The sequence below is a fragment of the Pelodiscus sinensis genome, chromosome 9 (assembly GCF_052426305.1).
Source record: "Pelodiscus sinensis isolate ZL-2025 chromosome 9, ASM5242630v1, whole genome shotgun sequence".
Lineage (NCBI taxonomy): Eukaryota > Metazoa > Chordata > Testudines > Trionychidae > Pelodiscus > Pelodiscus sinensis.
In genome coordinates, this window is record NC_143060.1 from 2,794,707 (window position 1) to 2,810,326 (window position 15,620).

A 15,620-nucleotide genomic window follows, 5' to 3' on the forward strand; every position below is an offset into this window, starting at 1 on the left:
CTTGCTGTAGACGTGTAATTAACAAACCAGAATTAAGCTTTCCCAGAAGGCTTTTATTCATGTGTAGGACCTGAGGAAAAGGTCCATTCAGTGGCTGATGAACTTCTGCCATAAAGTAGCCGAGCAGTAGTATTGAAAGGGTTGGTTTTAATAAGGAGGATGGAGAGATGAGAGGCAGGGACGGACACACACGTGCGCACGCACACACATTGTGTAGTGTGTGTAACGCACTGCAATTGATATGTAATCATCTCAGTGATACTTACTTCTTGCATCACAAACATTAGCCACATTGGGGGAAGATATTGTCCTAGATGCTTTTTTACTCGGACACTGCAGAGTTAAAAATCTCTTTTTCCTGTTCTCCTAATCAGGCCTGTAGTTTGGCTCTTACAAGTTTCAGTTTAATATTAATCTCTGTTAAGAGATGTCCAGAGAGCCTACGGTTTGTGCTCAAGCTGCTGTAGAGCATTAGTTTATCGTCTCCCTTTAAACGAACACCAGTGTCTACAGATTTGTGTGTCTTGTGTCACATCTAAGGTCACACAAGCTGGAAAGCGATTTGGAGGGGGAAAGCAACTGTTCTCGGCTTTATCTCGCTCTGCTCGTCCGACCGCATTTTGAGTGCAGTCGGTTCCCCTGTTGCATGGGGGGGGGGGAGGTCTGTCACGCAGCAGCAAGGGAGGGAGACAAATTAATTAAAAATAAAAAGGAAAATGTGCTTGTAAAACTACCAGAATTGGCAGAGAGAGTCCAGGGGCATTTCTGGTACCTGAAACGACTCAGTCGTTGAAATTGACTAGATTTCGAGTTGACAGCATCCCTTTAAACTTCTATTTTCCTCGATGTTGGACATGCAGGATAAGATCATCCAGTCCCAGCTGCAGCACACGCCGAGCTGTTCCCTCCAAATCCATTTTTCTAGTGCTTTGTCCAGTCCAGCTTTGAAAGTCCCAAGCTTCAAGACAGCCATTTGATAATTTTTCAAGCCGTCTGCAGTTCTGCTCGAACTGCTGCCTACCTCTTGGACTTGCAGGTCAGATTTCAGCCTTAGCCACTGAGTCGCTGATTGACGTGATTTTAATAGCCTTTTAGAATACAGTTGTTAAGTCTGGGGCAGGGAGATTTTTCTAAAGGAAAAGCGTGGGCAGGTCTCAATGGCTCTAAACAGCGCCTGTCTCTGCATGTCGTCTCTTACGCCCGGCGGTGAAACGCATTATCGAGTAGTGCCCGGAAAGTGGCTAACTGCGTTTGACACACGCCAACTCCCTGCCTCCACACTGGATAATTGCATTGTCAACTGTTCAGCAAAGTGGCAGGTGACACTGCAGCCCGATTGATTGTCCTAGCACCGAGGCTCCTAGGGCTGTCAGCTACCCAATCGATAGAGTTTACACAAGACACCGTGACTGCATCTGTAACTAATTTCAGTTTGAAACTCGCAAGACGCCGCTCTCCCTGGTCCCTGGCTTGTGTTCTGACTCACTTGCATCCTCTCTCTCCCTGGGCTGGGAAGTTGCTTTTTCCTTTGAAAGCGCGTCTCGGTTTTTTTTTTTCTTTCCTCCCTCTCTTTCCCCCTTTTGGAGCAGCAAGTGCAGAAATCAATGGTGTGTTTTGTGGTTTCAGATTTGAGGGCATTACTGCACATGGCTAACTAGCAGCTCCAGTTTCTCAATCAATAGGCTGATCAATTGATTAAATTAACACTGATTTTCTTTCTTCTTCCTGGCCTCGAAAAGAATTAGTTTGGAGTCGAGAGTGCGGGTTTGGCTTATGAAATGTAGGCCTCGTTATTTCAGCCCGCCACTATTTCCACCCACTCTTCCTCCTCCACCCACAAATGAAGCCTTTCTGTCGAGCATTCCTCAAAGCGGGTGATGGTGGGGCCCACGGCTGGCGACGGCCTCGGGAAGCCGTGCTGTCGCTTTCGGCTGCTCTCCAGCCTTGCCGCTTCATGCTCGGCTGCTTTAGAAAAGGCTTTCTCTTGGCTCCTCGGTGCCGCTTTGTTATTGGCAAAGTTGCGACATGCCTTGATCCCTGTCAGCGGTGCTTATTGATCCAGTGATGTGAATCTGCTTAGTGATTCGAGATTACTTGAATTCCCCTCGTCCCTTTTCTCTTTCCACCTTCTCTCTCCGGGAGCTAAAGCCTTCAGAACCCTCCCCCCCACTTCGATCGCAGAAATCAAGCCAATGGGTGCGCAGACCGGGCGTCCGAGTCTCCTTTTGTATTGCCGCAGTTGGGCCTGGCGTGGCCGCCTTCCCTCCGTGCGTGCCACAGGCACGGCGCTCCCGGAAGCGCAGTAGCAATTGCCATATTGGGTCAGACCACCGGCTGAGTTCACTTTTCTGCCTCCAGCCGCAGCCCACGTGCAATGCTCCACAGGCAGGCATGCCCGAAATCCCTGCTATGTGGTTTGCGGGAGAAAAATGTTTCTTCCCTGCCCCTGAGGTGGTCAGCTCCCTGGGTCTTTGATTTCCTTCATCTTGGCCTGTATGCCTCCAAAATGCTGCTAGCAGTCACCACGCTGGACAGCCCTTTCTGTAAAGCCAGCTGCTCTCCTGGCTTTCCGTTTCGGGTCCGAACTGCGCACTTTTACTTCCCAGCCCAGCAGTGACCCGGGAGGTCTGTGCAGACAGGCTCTGTCCTTGACAGCCGTTCTTCTGCGGCCGTTTCCCAACAAGTTTCCGATTCACATGCGCAGGAATTGGGGTCCTGACGTTAGCTGGAAATACAGTTCTGTCCTGCCGACGGCTTTCCTGGATTCCGCAGTGTTCATTTCCCCCGGCGTGGGGAGCGAAAGTCGGGAGCAGAATTCTCGTCTGTTAAATCCTATGGGACAGAAGAGTGGAGGAACCACTCAAAAAACTGTCTGATAATCGGACCCGGTGAAACCTGGTTGGTCGGCTCATATCCCTAAAAAGGGGACACACCGCTTCATTTCCTCCCCCGCAAAACCACACCTGTGCCAGCTTGGCCCCTTTGCACTAGTTTGGGTTCTTTCAGGAAATCAAGCCAGGTTGGAGCTGTTCTTAGGAAACCTGTGTGGGGCCTGGCGATGCCTTTGCATAAAATGCTTTTGTCGCGTTCTGTGTGTTTCCCCTCCAAGCAGCCAGGCAGTGACCTCTCTGTAAGGAAACCCGGTGCCTGTGCTGAAGCGCGTGAGGGCAGCGAGTGCTGCGGGCTGGGGGTCATTCGCCAAATCTACAGTTTTGGAAACTGCCGGGAGGGTTTTCCTTCCTGAGCATGCGAATTCCCTGCGAGCCACATGGAAGCTTCGCTCCCAGCCAGCTCAGCTCCTGTCAGGCCTGTGCCCCCTGGAGCTGTGTTTGGATCCAGGCCCCCTTGTAACAGGTTTTATGTTTGGAGGAGGAATTGAGCATGTGATAATGATTCTGACCAGCGTTCAAGCCCCTCCCTCCTTGGAGCCGAGCAGCGTGAAAGGCCCACTTCTTGCAGGGGGGCAGCCCCGGCGCTCGCCAGCTCCATCCCCAGCCTGCAAGCCAGTTTGCCTGCTGGGGGCTCCTCCCTTTCCCCGTTCCTCTGGGCGGCGCTGCGGCCCATTAGCTCAACGTGCTGAGGGTCATGAGCCCTGCAGGAAAAGCGGAACCCAGCAGGAGTAATGCCTGGGTGGATTTGGTCCTCGAGCGCAGTCTTTCGGGGCGGGGGCATGTACAGCGCTTAGCGGAGAGGGGCCGTGCTCCCTGAGCAGGCCTGCTGGGTGTTGCTCTAATAGAGCCAGGGAGTGCAGACCTGCTGGGTCGGGTTTGCCTTCGTAACACACACCTGCTGAAAGAAGCTGCTCCCCAGAACAGCGTTGTGCCGCGGAGCCGGGGCTAGCGAGGGGCTTGCCTGCCCTGCCGGGCTGCGGCCATCCTAGGCTGCCCAGCGTGGCTTTGTTCTGGCTTTTCCCCTTCCAGCTTTCCCTGCCTCCCGGTAGATTCAGCCTCCCTCCCTGCCGGGGCTGCCGCTGTTCCTGCGAACACGTGAGGCAGCTTCCGCTGTCCCTTTGACCATCTGTCGCCAGCTCCTGCAGGAGACAGGCACGCGCTCGGATTCACGCCCCCGGAACATCCTGCCATGCTCGAGATCGACCCGGGTATTGGGTTACTGGCGCGGGAGCAGAATCCACGGCCGCTGTTGGGGGAGCTGTCCTCCGCGGACTGTGAGGAATGTTGACACGTCCCAGGTCGGGCAGATCTTTCCAGATCCAAGGGACAACCAGGGAGGCGGCACAGTGATCCCGTGGAAAACTTGTGGGAGGAGAGAGAGCACGGCTGCCCGGACGCCCATCTGCATCCGTTTTTCACCTTCCTGCTAGGATGCATGCCCGTTCTCCTTGGAGCCTGCCGCCTGCCTGGTGGCCAAGAGGCCTTTGTTTGCCCACTGCAAAGCGTGACCTCCATAGTTCGGTGGCCATGGGGCTTGTCGGGAGCGCTTAGCCTGTTCAGAAACGGCTGGCGCGTGTGCCGAGGGCGCCCTGCTGACGGCCTGCAGGCGCTCTAGGTAAGTGATCTTGATAGGTACATTCTGATTGATGGGCGAGTTTGTCTCCCAAACTGTCACACGGTTTATAAAGGTGCCACTCAACACCGGGGCTGGAATTGCTTGTCAGAGCTGCTGGCTACAAGAGCAATGGGGAGGGGAGGACAGAGCTGGAACTTTGTTTTTTCTCAGCTTAATGGCCCCGGTGTCTGACCTACCTGCTCACTCTTATTTGTCTGGCCCTTAACGAGGCAGCTGGGATTAAGACAGTCAGAGGATGGTGCTGCGGTAGCAGCCGGAGGGCTGGTTTTCTGTGGAGGGCAGCCTAGGAGGTGTCGGCTGCAGGCGGAACCCACGGCGTGAGCAGAAGAATGCTTCTGTTGGAGTGGAACGATGTGGAAGGGTTAATTTCTTGTCGGAAAGCTGTGTAATTACAATGCACTGTGGCCCTTTGCCGGCTCCTTCCTCGTATGATCCATGGCTACTCATGGGAGTAACGGCTGCACGATCTAGGCCGCCTCCACGTTCCCAGCTCCAGCTCACACCGTAGCTTTCAGGTGACAGCAGTGTTCCCTCGAACTTTTTCCATCCACGTGCAGAATAAATGTTTATGTGCACCGAGGCACGTGCCAACGGCACCACCCGTAGAAACAAAACCTAGCAGTGGGCTCTCTGCTCATCAGCGGGGTGGCATTGGACTCTCTCCTGAGTGCTTGTTGACAGGTGTGACTTGATCAGGTTCAGGTTCTCAGAACTGGCCTCTCGGCGAAGAGGAAAGGGGCTTTAAACCTGCTTTGTAGGCGGCTTTGCCCATATCCGTGAATGACTGTGCCACCTTCAGACAACCGCGCCAGCCCAGAATAACCCCTCTGGTGTTCATCGCATTGCAGTGAGCCATCAGTCAGCCAGCTGGGTGGAACAGTGTGATGTAGAGTCTCCAAGAGGGTCACGTTGTGTTCTAGTACAACACCCTCACTTACGTACCAATTCCAACCCGTTCTCTGCAGCCCACCCCGTGCTCCGTTTCATATTTTCCCACTTTCTGGATGGCAACCTGCCCATGGCAAAGGGCAGGCAGGCGGTGGGAGTTCTAAGCCCTTGTTAGAAGCAGGTGTGACCCTATCAGGCTGGCCTTGCATTTAGTGGTCCTCTTAATCCATTTATAACAGCACTTGTCCAGAAATCTGGTTTGAATGAGCCTGAGATGAATAATTAATGTCAAGCGGTTCAGACGTCAAATATTTGAACAGCTGCTTGGGTGTTTTCGCTGGCTTTGTGCAGGGAGGCAACACCAGCAAAGTTGCACCAGGAGGGACGTGTTAAAACTCTGGCTTCAAACCCTGACCTACCGGAACTGGTCTTAAAACTACCCTTCCCTTGGGTAAACGGGGTTTGAAAGTGTGCAGGATGGACCCGCGGTCTCACGGGCTGATCTCCGGGCAGGTGGCACGTTCCCTCTTGTTCTCTCGCATTCCCCTGTAGACGGAGGCAGTTCCGGGATCGATGGGCTTGTCCTTCAGTCTTGACCCCTCTCAGAAACAAGCTTTTCCTTCCGCGAGCAGGGATCTGTGCGTGTCTCACACCGATAAATAACGTTGCTTCTATCTCAGCGCTGCCACTAGGCATGTGCTTTTGCTTTTGTTGCACAGGCAGAGAAATACCCATTCCGGACGCCTTGTGTTGATAATCGGTGATCTAGAACAGCTCGCAGGAATGTGTGTTGGAGAAATACCTGCGGCAGGGTTACCTTAGCTGAACCTCTGAGGTCCTCCCCGCATCCCCTCTGCTGCTCAGTCTGGAAGGCCTGCCCTCCGGCCTCTTGTCTCAGCACCCCCACAATATGTTTTGATGTGTACACCGGGCTCGTGGCTTGAGGGAGCTGCCCTCCTTGTCGTGGCTTTCCAGCTGTGTCAGGTTGTAATAGCGTTGTCCTTTATAACACACCTTGGGTACCCAAAACCCTGGTCATTCTGATGCTCTTATGCGAGGGCTAATAGTGAGGATGTGAACATAAGAGTATCAGAATGACCAGGCTGGGTCACACCAAAGGTCCGTCCAGCCCAGTATCCTGTCTGCCCACAGTGGCCAACGCCAGGTGCCCCCAAGGGAGTGAACAGAGCAGGGAATCACCAAGTGATCCCTCCCCGGCGCCCATTTCCAGCCTCTGACACCATTCCTGCCCATCCTGCTAATAGCCATGGATAGACCCATCCTTCGTTAATGGATCTTGTTCTTTGTTGAGCCCTGTTACAGTTCTGGCCTTCGCGATATCCTCTGGCAAGGAGTTCCACAGGTTGACTGGGGGGATCACAGTCCTTCTCCCCTCCCCACAAGGCAGACTTTTGCTGTCTGGCCCCTGCTACCTCTCACCATGTCTGGCCAGCACTGCTCCTATTACTTCCATTAAACCAAGGTTTTCAAAACTGATTTGCAGTTTTAGGGTACCCAAATGGACAGGCCTGGCTTTCAGGAAATGCTGAGCACCTGCCGCAAAACAGAGGCACCCAAAATTACTAATCTCCTGGGCCTAGTCTGGACTCCACTAGCACAAAACACGTGAGTAAGGGGGGAGGATACGATAGAGGGCTATAAAATCATGGCTGGGGGTGGGGGGAGTGGATAAGGAAGTGTTCATGGGTTAGCAGGTTTAAAGCAAAAGGAAGTATTTGTTCACACAAGGCACAGTCAACTTGTGGAACTCTCTGCCAGAGGAGGTCGTGAAGGTCAGGCCTTTAACAGTGAGGATGAGCCCAGCTGGGCAGGGATGGTGGCCCTAGCCTGTTTGCCCACAGCTGGGAATGGGTGACACGAGGAATCGCGTGATGATTCCATTCTGTTCATTCCCTTCGGGGCACCTGGCGTTGGCCACTGTGGCGGACAGCGGATGGGCCTTTGGTCTGACCCAGCCTGGCCGTTCTGATGTTGTTCTGACAGTCTCAGACAGATGCTGTTTCGCTGCTGGCGGCCGAAGAAGAGACCTGCTTGCGTGCTGTTCCGCATGTGCTGCGGAGGCTTGAGGCGGCTCTGATGAGAAGATTGGAGATTGTGTAGCGGGGAGGATGAGTGTGGAGTATTGTGCCTCCATGAAATGTCTCAGGAAGGCGCTTTGTCCTTGGGTTTGAACTGTCCAACTTCCTTTACTGGCCTGGCGTGGCACTTTACCAACTCCCCCCACCCCCAGCGGCCAGTAACTCTGTGCTGACTGAGCAGACAGGCTGAGATGGGGGCCAGACTCCCGAGGTCATAAGGGACATTCCCAGACGTAGCTACATCACAGGTATTGACTCTCCCCACCGGCCTCCTCCAGTTCTCCTCCTGAAGGCAGGCCCAGCCACGACGTGCCAAAATGGCAGGCGCGCGCTTCTCTGTGGCTGTATTTCAGGCCCGACGCTGGGGGAGAGAGGATCCCTTTCCTGGGAATACGGTAGAGACCGTTTGTGAGCGTGCGCTCTGCAAAGCTGGGCCGCGTTGGGAGGAAGAGCAAAGGACTTGTCAGTGCGTCGTCATTGGCCATAGAAAGGCTTCCCCCGGCGCAAATGAGAGCCGGCGAGGATGGGTTCTGAAATTGGACGCCCTGCTGTTGGTAAGCTGCCAAAGGCAGGCAGGCCGGAGACTCCTCCACTCTGTCCATGATCCACTAGACCACGTGGAGTGGCCGATTTGAGAAACAAAACGGAGCCAGACGTGCTCACGTCCCCTGTGCTTGACATCCTGGAGGAGGGATGGGCAGACAGAGGAACCAAAGGAGAAATCCCTTTTACATTCTCTCGGTTGACCCCCGACCCTCCTGCCGATGCTTGTTCCAAGTATTCGTTCCCTGGCTAACATTCAGATCGCTTCTGGGACTGACCACGTCACTGCTCCAGCTTTGTCTGATTTGTGGCTCCCACCTCTTCGAAAGAAAAATGAAGACCCGGGTGTCCAAAGCTGCTGGCCTTTGAGAAGTGATGGGCGACAGTAATGCCTGGTGCAGAAGATGGTGTTACAGGGGGTTTAAGGTCAGGCTTGTAAATTACCACCGCCTCGCCCCCGGTGAGTTCTCAGGCCGCGTCGCGAGAACATCCAGCTCCTCTGACAGCTCTTTCCTCCAACTCTAAATCTCCCAAACGTGGCGATGAGCTGAGAGTCGAGATTTACGGGCTGAGCCCTCGCGGGGAGCGAAGGCAGCACGGGGCGTACCGTGGCTGCCAGCCTACAGCACCATTCCGCCTGTACTTGAAATGCTTCTCCCGGCAGAGGAGCTGCAGGGCCGACCGGCCAGGCGCTGAGCCCAAAGCTGGGCCGTGCCTTCTGAAGCAGGAGCAGGAAGCTGCCGTTCTCCAGACGCCGCTCGTGGCAGTTGTGCAACTCTCACGAGAGAGAGAGAGAGAGAGGTTAAAGCTGCCCCTTGCTGGCTGAGTGAATCTGGAGAGGGGAGTGCTACAAACGCCACCCATGCTCTACAGGGCGAGAGAAGCATCGAGCCTTTAGAAACCAATTTTATTAGCAGCTTAGCTGATAACGTGGCCATTCTCGGCGCCTGACAGTGACATGCTGCATCCGAGTGGTGTCCTTGGAAAGAGATCTTTATCCTCGCGGGCTCCCGCTGGGGATATAGCCAGCTAGAAATACTGCTCCGCCATTGTAGGGGGCGGGGGGCACGCAGATCCGGTATTGACAGCATAAGCTGGGTTGAGAGCACGGTTATTGGGAAGCGAGTCAAGCCCTTGTGTTGGAGGGAGACGAGGACAGTTCTGGTTTTATGGGCAGCCATCAATAACCCTTCCCAAGCTCAATATCCCTAAGTGAAGCTCATCCGCTTTTCCCTGCCAGGGCCCGTTCACACTGCACAAGAGGCTTTTGCGCTCAAAGCCCAATTCAAATGGGATTAAGGCACATGCCGACGTGAGCCAGAGTTAGTGATCCGATGCTTGACCCTGCCACAGCCCTGCAAAACGGGGAGAGGAAGGTAGTCTCGCGGTTACTGCACCGAGCTTGGACTCGGGACGCCAGGGTTTGTTTCCCAGCTCTGCAACAGGCTCCCTGCTCAACCCTGGGCAAGTCACTTAATTGGGTGCCTCAGTTCCTCCATCTGTTGAATTGTACACTGTGTGGGGTAGGCATTCGTGCTGTTTGCTCAATTAGCTCAGCAGAACCTGATCATGGCGGGTTGGCCCGTAAAGCACTTAACAGAGGTGCTCAGAGATCTTTCTGGCCTAGGTTGACGCGCTCCTAAGGAGTTGCACTTCTTGTGTGGCTTCCTAAATACCTTCTACTAAGTATTTGGGGAGGGGGGGTGCAGCCCTGTGGGGGACTGGGCACTCTTAGCTTCCCTGTGTGAGAGTCTGGGGTGCTTAGCACTTCACGGGATCTGAATTTGCTGTTTTCCCGTGTCTGAGATGTCACGGGATGAACAAACTTGGTAACCCTCAAGCTCCCCTTTTACCTTCAACAGCAAGGAGAATTGAGGATGTAAATCTCTGACTCCGCTGTCTGCCTCTTTCTGGGGCCCGGTGTAAGCCCAGGACATTTCAGGCACTGTCTGCCAATCTGCCTGTTCCTAGAGAGGCCCCGCGAGAGGGAGCCAGAGGCCCGGGTGGAATGGCTGCCTGCCGTTAATGACGGCGCGCCGACCGCCGGCCCACGCAGCCCAGCCTCTCCCAGGGTTTCCCGCCAGCGCTCGCCTCGTGTTGCTGCATTTCACTGATCCGCCCCTTTCGGTCCCTCCAGGCTCCGGGTTCATTATGTGCAGCGGCAAGGAGAACCCAGACAGCGACGCCGATCTCGACGTGGACGGGGACGACACACTGGAATACGGGAAACCACAGTATCCTTTTTGGGCGGTTCTTGCTCGGCTGAACTGTAGCCGCACGTTGGGGGCGCCTGCCCCGCTGAGATGGCCTTGCTCTCTGTGTGACGCTGGGGGGGAGGGGTAGCTCAGTGGTTTGAGCATTGGCCTGCTAACCCCAGGGTTGTGAGTTCAATCCTTGCGGAGGCCATTTAGGGATTTGGGGCAAAAATTGTCAGGGATGGTGCTTGGTCCTGCTGTGAGGGCAGGGGACTGGACTCAATGACCTTTCAAGGTCCCTTCCAGTTCTAGGAGGTAGGCAATCTCCATTCATTTAATTTAAAAAACACAAGCAGCTCCCTGGTCCTCTGTTTTCAAACACCGCTTCGATCCCGCTGGGGCCACGGGGTCCAGCCACGGCTTGGCCGGCTGAGCGTGGCTAGCGATAGCAGCTGCTGCTCCAGAACGGGCTGGACACCATGGCCTTGGCATCTCCTCTGGCCATTGGTTCCCTGCCCAGGCCCTGCTGGTGGAGCCCCAGGAAACTGTCGTATGTTTGAGCCTTTGGGCTTGTCCGAAGTTCCCTCTGGCCCGTCCCTGCATAGGCCTCCTTGCTCTGCCTCACCAAAAGCAACGCCATCCCCTTCCTTCATCCTCGGAGATTGTCCCATAATGCACTTTGCTCCTGGAGCAGCAGAAGCCTCTCCCCTGAGGCCTTGCTCCCACGCCATGTTTTTCCCCCAAGACCCTGCCGCCTGCTCTCTCCTCTCCACTCCCCCCCCCCCCCCCATTGCTCACCCTTAAGGCCAGTAAACAGTTATGGGGCTATGGCCCTCCGGCCCTCCCCCTTTGCTCCAGTTACTTGGTTAGGGCTGGAACACCTTTGCCCAGAAATTTGGGCCAGGCAGCTAGACTCTACCTAGCAGCTCTAGTAAGTATCTAATCACAGACTCACAGAGCACTAGGACTGGAAGGGACCTCGAGAGGCATCAAGTCCAGGCCCCTGCCCTCCCGGCAGGACCCAGCACCATCTAGACCAGTGTTTCTCAACCAGTGGTGCAAATCCCCTTAGGGGTGCCCGAGAGAAGTCTGGGGGGTACGTCAACACAACTGAAATTTGGAGAACTGAATTTTTGTGTTAAGTTTTACAGCACTTTGTTCTTTTTGTACTTTTACACCCAACAATTTCACTGCCCACCTATCCGCCTCCCATTAAGATGTTTAAACGAATGTGTTGCAGTGGTAGGAAAAAAAAGGGTGTGTCTGAAAACTGTAGGTGCTGCAGGTACTTATAATTTTTTAAAGGGGTACTTTATAAAAAAAAAAGGGTGAGAGACACTGGTCTAGCCCATCCCTGGCAGGTGTCTGTCTAACCTGCTCTGAAATATCTCCAGTGATGGAGATTCCACAACCTCCCTGGGCAATTTATTCCAGTGTTTCACCACCCTGACAAGCAGGAAGTTTTTCCTAATGTCCAACCTAAACCTCCCTGGCTGCAGTTGAAGCCCGTTGCTGCTTGTCCTGCCCTCAGAGGCCAAGGAGAGCCTCTGGCAGGAGGTGGAGCAGCCATGGGATCTGAATTCCCTCAAGGCAGGGCTTAGAGCAGGGTGGGGAACCTTTTTTGGGTTGGGGACAGCTGAGCCACAGAAAAATCAGTCGGGGGCTACACACAAGTGAGAAGCAAAGAAAACCCCAAACCCTCCCGGATGAGACCCATGACTGAGGAGGAGAGAGACCCTCCCGCGTTCCCCTCGCACGCCAGAGCCTCAGGGGTGCCGCCTGGTAGATTGTGTGTGCTCCAGCCCCATGAGAGGACTGTAGAAGGGCTGGAGTGCCAGGAGCTCTGAGCCTCAGGGGCCAGATCCAGGCAAGTTGGGGGCCATGGATTCCCCACCCTTGGTTTAGGCCAGTGGTTCCCAAACTTTTCGGCATCACGACCCCTTTTTGATTTTTGAAAAACCCTCACGCCCCCCACCAGCAAAACACAAACACACACAAAAAAAGCAAAACTTGATGGGGGCGTGGCTGGGTTGCCTCGCGCGCCCCCTGGAATGTCTTCACGCCCCCCAGTTTGGGAACCCATCCTTTCGCCTCTGGAATTTGGGGGTGGTGTGGCTTATTGGCTCTGTTCCGGGATTTAATCAAACCTGCACCAGCTGGCGCGTCGCTCTCCCGGAGCTGGTGGCCTGTGCAGAGGATCGGGCCCTGAGGCTGATATTCTAAAACCCAAAACCCCAGGAGCCTGAGCCTTTCTCTCTCAGAACAGCTCTTGCCCTGTGTTGCTACCCAAGGAATCGCTCCACGTGGCACAGGGCCTGGCCTTCCTGTGTGTCTGTTACCATGATCCCTGTGCTCTCCGAAATCAAACATGGGCAAGCGCGTCCAAATGACCTCGCTCTGCATCCTTTGTACCGCGGCCGGCTGGCTGAGCCGAGTCCCGGGGCTGTGCAGTAGGTGGGATGTGCTGCCTCCCCTCCTCGCCCTGGGCAAGCTGTGTTGCTCCTTAACCCTCTGTGCGCAGGTACACGGAGGCCGATATCATCCCGTGCACCGGGGAAGAGCCGGGCGAAGCCAAAGAGCGGGAGGCTCTCCGCGGCGCCGTCTTAAAGTAAGTGTGGGGCCTCTGGCATCGGGTTCACCATGCTGGCCAGGCGTGAGCCGAGGGGGGAATCCCTGTTGGGTCAAGCGGCTGTGACCCCGCCCGGGACAGGCAAACCACGCCAGGCAGACAACAAAGTGGCTGTTCACAGGGGTCTGGGGCTGGTTTCTAGCCCTCGGCCCTGCGTGGGAATAGGGCTTCGGTTCCCCGTCTCTCTGACTGCGTGATGCTGGGAGGCCCCGGCTGAGGGACGGATAGCGCAGTGAAAGGAAGCTTTCCAGCTGCTTAGCCTGCCGCAGAGGATGCCTTGACATTCGGTTCCTCTCTAGACACACGGGATTGGCTCTGCAGGATCACACGGTTGGCCGGTCGGCGCTTTGCCTTCGGCAGTGGCCAAACCCTGTGTGGCAGAATGAGGTAGAAGCAGCCCCCTTGCCAGAGGGGCAGGTGGTCCTACGGGGCTGGGGGCCTGCAGACAGTTGTCGGGTGTGGGCTGGGGGCAGAGCGACCCCTGGTACCTACGAGGTGACGTTCCTACATGCTCTGCGTTGCCTTGTGGCCCCGGATCCCCTCGCCCGCTCATTTGCCCAGCTGTAAGAGGGGGGCGATTGTACTTAATCTCTGCAAAGTGCTTTGAAATTCCGGCCCAGGGTCTGGAGAAAGGCAGAGTCTGATGATTAGCTCCTGCCCGGAAGCCGGAGGCTAGACGACCCTTTTAGTGTAACCCGTGTAGCGCCAGGAGCTGACAATGTCACGCAGGGAGCACGATGACCCAGGCTCCTTTCAGATGTCTCCTGTGCTGTTGCCTCCTCGATGCGACGGGCTCCCGAGTCACGGGCCACGACCGCAGCCTCTCCGCTTTAGAGCAGCGGCTCCCCCAAACGTGAAACGGCCGTGCCTGGGGGAAGGCGGGCTCTTCCTAGAGAGGCTATTTCAGCCTAGAAAGAAGCCATCGGCCATAGAGTCTTTTGCCTGGCTGCAAAACTCGGCCTCCGAATTGGGACCCGAAGCCTCCAGTCACCAACCCAGCCGCGGTGCGGTTCAGTACAGAGGGCCTGGCAGGCACCAGGCCTGGACCCACAGGAGTGAGGCACGTTGAGAGCTCCTGACGCGCCACAGGGGTCAGCGGGAGGGAGTGTTTTTATTTAAGCTGCTGATCCCTACGAGGCCCGTGCCCGCCGCTGGGGCCAGGCCCCTCCTGATCCGCTTTCAGCGCTGTCTCTCTCCTCTGCTTCCAGCGGCGGCACGCCCAGTACCCGAATAACACCCGAGTTCTCCAAGTGGGCCAGCGATGGTGAGTGTTCGCCCACAAATGCCTGTTCTCTGGCAGGTTGGGATGGTGGGGGCCTTGGTGATCTTCCACTTTGTGCACGTTGCGGGCACTTGCCTAGTCAGGGCTCGTCGCGACGGCCGGTGGAGGGAAGCAGCTGGCGATTTGGGGTATGCGTGGCCCTTTCATCCCAACCGGACCGCTGTTCACATGGGCACTCGCAACACCCTGTCCATCTGAGAAGGCCCCCCCGGCTATTCCTCACCACGGGCCTTCGAGGGGCCCACCCTGAGCCCCAAAGCCCGGGAAGGCTCAGTCAGAGGCCAGATCAAGAGCAGCCACGGGGCCTGGGGAACCAGGATGGCAGTTGGTCACTCGTGGTGGGAGCCGTGGCTTGTCTCCCGGCACCACAGGTCCGAGACAGGGAGCTCTCAGGCCGGCAGTCAAGGAGTGAGGGTGGTGGCCGGGGGGCAGGTGTGTCTAGTCGTGGCTTGGAGGGATGTGACGATGGAAGTTCCCCCTTGCTAGCTCTCTCCCCAGCAGCAGCCATACCACCCTGGGTTGTTCTCTCCAGTCCCCGTAAGCCACTTCCCGTGGGCGCTGTGGGCTTGACCCCGACGCCTGTTCAGTGCTGCCTTGTCCCCTTCCCCGTTCTGAGACGCCAGCTCAGACAAATGCAGGTTTCAGCCCCCGAAGAACGACGGAGGCTCTCAAATGAGTATCGCTGTGGGCCACAACTCAAGCCCCTTTCTTTGCGGGAGTTGATTTGTAAATGCTGGCAGCCCATGGGCACATACCTCATCCTACAGCAACAAACTAGCGGGGGGAGTGAGCAGGCCCACCGTAATGACACCCCGCACGTTGCGGCTGGAGAGCCCTCGCTGGGTACGCGCTGCCGTCCCTGCTGTGCAGAAGGGGCAGCAAGCGGAGCGGTGTTAGGAGACTTTTCCTCAGTCTCCCAGGAGACCCAGGGCAGGACTAGAACGCTGGGCCCTTGTCGCCCAGGCCTCTGCTCATCAGCATCCACACGAGACCGTAACCGAGCAGAGGCGAGGACAGACTGGGTGAAAGAGTCGGGAGGGAATCGGAGGACTTGCCGCAGAATGCGGTAGCAAACCCTTTCTGAAACGCAGCGCCACTGGCACAACCAGCTGGACGGCCACGTGGCAACTGCTGGATCTTTGGGACGCCGTCTGAGGCACAGGCCTTTCAGCCAGCCAGGAGCACGTATTGTGGGACTCCTCCTTCTCCCTGGGGATTGACAGTAAAGCGGCTCCTTTGCTCCTGCACCTGTTAACACGTGTAGACTTTTCCATCTGCGGTCTGACCATTCCTTTTACCAAACGCCCTGTCCTTCCCTCCACAGAAATGCCCTCGACGAGTAACGGGGAGAGCAGTAAGCAGGAGGCTCTGCAAAAGACCTGTAAGAACAGCGACATTGAGAAGTGAGTATACAGCGCCACAGCCCGGCCCGTTGTGGGGAGGGGACGCCCTGACCC

General features: G+C 56.0%; 1 protein-coding gene across 6 annotated transcripts in view; it reads left to right on the forward strand.

Annotated features, from left to right (window-relative positions):
• Positions 1 to 15,620, forward strand: part of RNF220 (ring finger protein 220) — a 327,592-nt gene that overhangs the window by 270,798 nt on the left and 41,174 nt on the right. For all 6 annotated transcript variants that reach the window (XM_075935811.2, XM_075935812.2, XM_075935807.2 and 3 more), the window contains 4 exons: positions 10,195 to 10,291; positions 12,774 to 12,860; positions 14,090 to 14,145; positions 15,488 to 15,566. In XM_075935811.2, coding sequence (XP_075791926.2) covers positions 10,195 to 10,291; positions 12,774 to 12,860; positions 14,090 to 14,145; positions 15,488 to 15,566 — 319 coding nt within the window. The remainder of the gene's footprint in view (positions 1 to 10,194; positions 10,292 to 12,773; positions 12,861 to 14,089; positions 14,146 to 15,487; positions 15,567 to 15,620) is intronic.